The sequence below is a fragment of the Asterias rubens genome, chromosome 10 (genome assembly GCF_902459465.1).
Source record: "Asterias rubens chromosome 10, eAstRub1.3, whole genome shotgun sequence".
NCBI classification, from domain to species: Eukaryota; Metazoa; Echinodermata; class Asteroidea; order Forcipulatida; family Asteriidae; genus Asterias; species Asterias rubens.
Window position 1 is genome coordinate 12,412,186 of NC_047071.1, and position 7,311 is coordinate 12,419,496.

The 7,311-nt window shown below is 40.3% G+C and overlaps 1 protein-coding gene across 1 annotated transcript; it reads left to right on the plus strand.

Moving 5' to 3' along the window:
• The first annotated feature begins 5,864 nt into the window (after nucleotides 1-5,864).
• Nucleotides 5,865-6,977, plus strand: LOC117295676 (trace amine-associated receptor 9-like). The gene has a single exon (XM_033778387.1). The coding sequence runs from the start codon at nucleotides 5,865-5,867 to the stop codon at nucleotides 6,975-6,977; it is 1,113 nt and encodes a 370-aa protein (XP_033634278.1).
• Nucleotides 6,978-7,311: the final 334 nt, after the last annotated feature.

Below are 7,311 nucleotides of genomic sequence, written 5' to 3' on the forward strand. Positions count from 1 at the left end.
ACTATCAAGTTCTTAGCTATATGCGTTACAATAATGTGCCAAGGAAATAGTGTCCAATGATTGTATACACAGTGAAATGGTGCATCAGGATATACTGAATGTGCCTGTAACTAATGATTAGGGATGTTCACAAATGGTTTAACATTGTGAATGTTTACGGGTCAAAAGCATTGATGTATACCTCGACACGTCACACTTGATTTGAATGCAATTAATCAAAATGGCTGCAATGTACAGTATCAAGTGTAGACGAAAGTTCTAGGTTTGGCATGCTCGTGAGGTATCTAGACTGTCTTTAAAGGAAATAACAAATGTTTCTGCAGAAGTTCAGCTCAATAAAGGAAATTATCCCCCAAAATCAAGCAGACGTTGTATTCGCTATCCCAATTCACCTAAGACATCACATGTTTGTCACGCCAAAGGCACTGGACACTATTGGGTACTCAATATACTAGTTAGCATCAAAACTTTTACTTGGTAACAAGCAATGGAGAGCTGTGTTGATAGTAGAAAACATTGTGAGATACGGCTCCCTCTGAAGTAACGTAGTTTTCGAGAAAGAAGTCATTTTCCACTAAAATATTTGAATTCGAATTCGAGACCTCAGAATTAGAGTAAATCAAGCAGCTGAAAGCACACAACTTCGTGCGACAAGGGTGTTTTGTCTCCCATTAATTGTCTCGCAACTTCGACGACAAATTGAGTTCAAATTGTCACAGGTTTATTTTGTGCATAATGTTGAGATGCACCAAGTGAGAAGACTGGTCTTTTACAATTACCAAAGGTGTCCAGTGTCTTTAAGCAAATTGTTTCTGCCTGTTATAAACAGTTTAGTGCGCGTTTCACACAATGTGACGTTTACACGCTTGTCATAATGTGTACGTGACACATGACTCGACTCCCAAAATTGCGATAGTGGCAGTAAAACAAATATTCACAATGTCTTTTGTGAACTGTTAATTTGCGTGACAGATTATAATCACGGATGGCCCATGTAAAAAGGTCACACTGTATCAGTATTGCATTATCTGCAGACCTCATCTACAATAATACCAGGTACTTTTAAAATTCTAACCTATCTTGCCCATATCTCTACACTTCAACAGTTCCTAGGTCAGAATTGTTTAGGATTCCAGGTCGCAGAGACCTGACCCAATTCGGTCAGTATGTCATAGAATCTGTGTCAAATTGACCCGAAACTGTGTCAATGTGCCAGTTCACAGCCTTATATGTGTATACTGCGGGCGACATGATGATTCCGAATGAGGCTTGCCTAAAAATGGTTCAGGTTCCCTACTGGGTGATAAACCATTACATGGACAACTCTGACCTGGGAATTTGTAGAGTGTAAACAAATTTTTTTAAATCTAATCATTTTACCTTTTATTATAAAACACCACCTTAGCTATTATAATGTACACAAAATATAAGGCCAAGTGAAAGTACATATATAACCAAGGTTTTGCTCAACTCTATGTTTACTGTAGCTGATGTATACACAAGCGTAAATCTTCGTACGGTCTCTTTTTCTAACTTTCAACAGACTATTTTTAGGTCTTTCTCTTCTAAACGGACATCATTTTTTTTAATCATTTATACATGACAGCTATTTGCAGTCTGTCTTTACATAGTTATCTTATAATGCGGTACACACTTTCATGTATGTGGTGGTAATCTCGAAAAGCTACAAGTCTAATCTTGACTTATCAATTCGCGAACCTTGTATCCTTAATTAATTAAACACGCTGCATCTTTAGCGAAAAAAATAAAGCTATTTTTACTGGCATTACACTGGGTGGAACTCATAATGCCATTCAAAGTGAAAACAGAAGGAAATAAATCAACATACAAACAAAAAAACAAACATCACACGCTGCATCGTTTGCTGCATCATTATAGCGAAAACATGTCATGATTATTGTTTACTGGCATTGCACGGGGTAAACTCATGATCTCATAAACGAAGAAAAAAATAAAGAAAGAAAGAAGGACAGAAACAACACTCCAACAAACAGACAAACAAACAAACAAACAAACAAACAAACAAACAAACAAACAAACAAACAAACAAACAAACAAACAAACAAACAAACAAACAAACAAACGAAAAACACCAACCGAAACATCTCAACACATTAAAAAGGCATTTATGCCAATACACAATTTGTATTCAGGAAGACAGCAATTGTTAACAGTTCAACAGAAGTCTACATAGAAAGACAAACAATCATAATATAATACATGCAGGTTTTTTCTTCTTCACACTATTGATTTGTCAAATACAGCTGGACGTGTTTAGCATTTTCTAGATATTTTGTTCACACCATTACTGCAGCGGTCATTATTCAGTCGATTTCATGTGACACTTTCGGACCATAATATTGTCTTACAGACACTGGACACTATTGGTAATTGTCAAAGATCAGTCTGCTCACTTTGTGTATCTCAACTATGCATAAAATAACAAACCTGTGAAAGTTTAAGTTCAATTGGTCGTCGAAGTTGCGAGATAAGTATGAAAGAAAAAAACATCCTTGTCACACGAAGGTGTGTGATTCAGATGTTTGATTTCGAGACCTCAAATTCTAAATGGACCTTCAAATTCGTGGAAAATGCTTTCTTTCTCGAAAACTACGCCACTTCTGAGGGAGCCGTTTCTCACACTCTGTTATACTATCAACCTCTCCCCATTACTCGTTAGTTACCAATTAAGGTTTTATACTAATTATTATTTTGAGTATTTACCAGCTACCCCAGCTGCCTTTAACAGCTACCCCAAATCAGAATGACAACTGACAAGGAATGGCCAGCTGAAAATGGCACCAGAAAACACACACAACCCAAACATCGATATTATTACAGCGAGACGTGGCCTGCCATATGCTAAATATTAGTGTACAGTGACCCCTATTACCGGAGTGTTCACGCAGTTTGTTAGCTTTTCTCAGGTCTTGCTGCATGCACAGATAATATATCGACTGCTTCCCTTCACGCTATATCAATACGGGGTATGGAAACGCCACCACCTGTTATAAAAATACTTCAATAAGTTGACCCTGTATCTCTTACAAGTTCTGATGATTTTATGATTCTGGAAAACTGATATCACTATTATGTAGGTCAATACACTGACCTCGAAAACCGTTTCTCACAATTTGTTTTATACTACCAACCTCTCCCCATTACTTGTTACTAAGTAAGGTTTAATGCTAATAAATATTTTGAGTAATTACCAATAGCGTCCAACGCCTTTAAGATCGGAATTTATAAGTGCAACTCAAGATTACGTCACCAAACATTTCCGTCTGCAAATGTGTCACTTTCGAGAGAATGGTTGTTAAATTCGTCGTTAAAATATTAACTGGCAGTGGTATGCCTAATAAAACAGGAAATACTGGCATCCACAACACCCTATCAAAACATAATTATAAGCAACATAGTAGCATTTTGAACAATGATAGCTTGTGATTATATTCTATATTGTTATCATTTCTTTTACCAAACTGCCTTTCGAACTGCGTCTATAGCCATCGGGTTAGTTCGTTGGTCTATATAGTGGTTAGACACTTGCTCTAGCAATGCAAAGGTCGTGGGTTTGAATTCAACTCTAAGTAATTTGCCTGTGGATTTTTGTTCACAGAAATATCAAAAGTACTGAGTATACAGTGCTTAACAAACAGCGTTGCAAAACACCGTATAACAAACACCGTTATGGTAATTAAACATTCTTAATCCCCTGTGCAAAAATTAATATCTAATATTCAAATTTCTATTGTTTCTTGGAAACGGAAGGACGGAGATGCCGGATGAACTATCCCTACAGCCACCGAGTCTTTAACCAAAGAGGCTGTTGTTCCGTTTCTACAGTGGCCTAACTCATGGAGGACATCTATGTTTGACCAACGGATTATAAAGATGTACAAAAGATTAATTAAAAAACCGCGTCCAATTCACTCGTTAATGAATGCCCTGATTGACCGACATGTAGGTACTCGGTGATCGAGCAGCATTCTAGTGCCCTTTCATGCCCCTTAAATAATATCAAATACCTATTACACGCTACCACATCAATCAATTTACATCGGCGGTATCTGTCACGGGGTATTTACAATAACCCGACGGGGATAATGAAAGTATACACACACGGAAGCGCCATTACGAACCACACAGTTGTTTCATTAAGTCTAACATGTTGCTCTAAGTGAGCATATGACCAACGATACTAACAAATGCACTGATGTACGCCGAGTATAATCAATTGTAGGACTCCTCCGTCATAATGGCTGCCTCGTCCTTTGGATGGGACGTAAAGCCGTTGGTCCCGTGTGTTTTGCATTGCACGTAAAATAACTAAGTGCATGCACTTATCGAAAAGAGAGGGGGTTCGCCCCGGTGTTCCTGGTTTGATTGGTAGCATATTGCCCCACAGCTCCTTGTTTAACCATTACATGGTGCTGTGTAAAAGGAGTAGGTCTCATAATTCAAAACGTAGTCCCACAAACCTTACATAAAAATACTGTATGTTAAAGCGCATTGAGCGTCACTGATTGACGGATACGCGCGCAATATGAAAGAATTTTTTTATTACTACCATAAGTGGTTTTATGTAAAAAGAATTCAAAGTAGAGCATATAGACTGGCATAAACATGTATATTCGTTATCGCTGTCTTTGCTCTATGATTCGACAGATACAAACAAAAAGTGAACAATATTTGTTGAAAAAAAGAATACAAATTTTACAGAAATGTTTAAAGACAGTGGACACTATTGGTAATTGTCAAAGACCAGTCTTCTCACTTGGTGTATCTCAACATATGCATAAAATAACAAACCTGTGAAAATTTGAGCTCAATCGGTTGTAGAAGTTGCGAGATAATAATGAAAGAAAAAGATCCCCTTGTCACACGAAGTTGTGTGCTTTCTGATGCTTGATTTCTAAACTTGAAGTTCTAAACTTGAGGTCTCGAAATCAAATTCGTGAAAAATTACTTCTGTCTCGAAAACTATGGCACTTCAGAGGGAGATGTTTCTCACGTTTTATACTATCAACCACTCCCCATTACTGGTAATAAAGAAAGGTTTTGTGATGATAATTATTTTGAGTAATTACCAATAGTGTCCATTGCCTTTAATTTGTAAACTCCCGTATAACAGTTTTTCCGTTTGATGCCAGAGAGAGAAGAGTGATGAGAGCGAGAAAGGGTGGGGGAAGGGACAGGGGTGCATGGGTGACGTCAAAGACCAAACCCACCCAGGCACCCGTTAGCCGCTCGCAAATCTTTCTCAAAAAAACATTATGGTTCGGCCAGGAATAACCATCGTTGTACTTGAGCTTTGGCTGTTTCAATGTTTATGTTGTGTGTAGCTATAAATAACAGTGATAAAAACAACCCGAAACAGCAACCGCAACCAAAGATCGCATCGCAGTACAACTCGCCCATCGGATGACCCCTAAAATATTGTTTTTAACTGAACAAGCACAGTGCGTGTATAACTCTTTCCATTCACACGCCCACCCATTCGTTTGAAAGACCCCTTCCCTTCGTGCTCGTGTCACTGACTTGCTGTATCTATCATCAGTGGCTTTCACTCTTAATATTTCAGTCGTGTACCTTTGAAGAATAATGGAATAACCGATGTACTCAGTTAATAATAAACTACCAATGCAGTGGTTTGTTTTCACTGCTGAGTGCATGCTTATATAAAACAAGGAAACATATTCGATAGTGGCTTTGATATATCTTCCACTTCGCAACCTCAAGAGCTATAGCTGGCAATGGATTTGCTCAATGTTTGACGGCGTGTTCCACAGCTGGGTTTACTCTCATAAATTCGGAAGGTATCATAAACATCTGCGGATATGATGAATTCAATGGATATTGCTGGTGAAAATGTCAACGTATCCGATCTGGGAGCTGAGGCTGCTTTCTTGCAAGTGTTCACACCAAGGAAGGATGATATAAGCACCCATCTTGTGGTCTTGAGGACAATTTTCATCGCCGTTGACTCCGTCTTCATAATCCTCAGCAACTTATTTTGTATATGGGTGATATACCGGACTCTCACTTTGTCCGACAGCGCGAAGGTGTTCATGATCGCCCTAGCCGCGGCGGATTTCTCCGTGGGAGTTATCGCGGCCTTTTCGGTCGTACCGGCCGCCACGGGCAACTGGTTCTGGGGAGAGGGACTGTGCCGTGCCACCGCGGCTCTCGTGACCATCTTCTGCCTTGCGTCGGTGTCTTTCTTGGTGTGTCTGTCCGTGGACAGGATGATAGCTGTTAAGAAATCACTCCATTATCCGAACATCATGACACGGAAAAAGGCTGTGGTGATAACTGTGGGTGTGTGCGTTGCCTCGGTAGCAGCAATCGGCGGGTCGTGGTTGGTTAGCCCGCCGGTACTCTACAGCAATGTCTCAGCTACTTGTGCCTGGAAGTGGGACAACGACCACATCATCTATGCGTGCGTAATCTCACTGTGCTTTTTCATACTACCGTCTTCGGTATTAATAGTGATGTATTGGATCATGTTTAAGATAAGCCGGAAGCACACCCGGATGATAGCCAACCAGGCCCCGGTGCCGACGACGTCGAGGGACGTTGTGACGCAGCAGCCCCAACGCGCGGCTCCCCAGTTACCGCAAGGCGAGCACAAGGCCATCAAAATGTTCTGCGTGATCACGATAGCCTTCACGGTGGCTTGGTTGCCGTATAGCGTGGCTATCTTATACAGTAGCATCCAGAACGTCCCGGTCCCTCAATGGCTGGGTTTTTTAGTGACCTGGGGAGCGTTGTCGAACAGTTGGTTCAATGTCATCATCTATGTTTGCATGAACGGAGCTTTGAGGGAAACGGCCTGCCGACTTCTACGCAACCAGAAGTGTCGGCGTTTTGCCAGGTGCTGCAACAAATCGAGAGCGGCGGTTGTCAACGTACCCCAGTCACACAACGACCAAGCATACGACATTACCTCCTGAGATTGGTGAAAGGTGAATTTCGCAGTATGGAATTCATAGGACAATTTACAACGCCCAAAGAAGGCCAACTTTACATTGAACAAGCATATACGACACTACTTCCTGCGATTGCGATGGTGAATTTTTCGGCTTGGAATTCATAGGACAATTTACAGCGACCAAAGAAGGTCAACTTTACAATTACCAAGCATACGACATTATTTCCTGAGATTGATATAATATGGTAGATTTTGCGGCAGTATGGAACTCATGAAACAAGTTACAACGCCCAAGGAAGGCTCACCTACAACGCCCAAAGAAGATGGAGTTAAACATGTACAGTTCTAGCACTGTC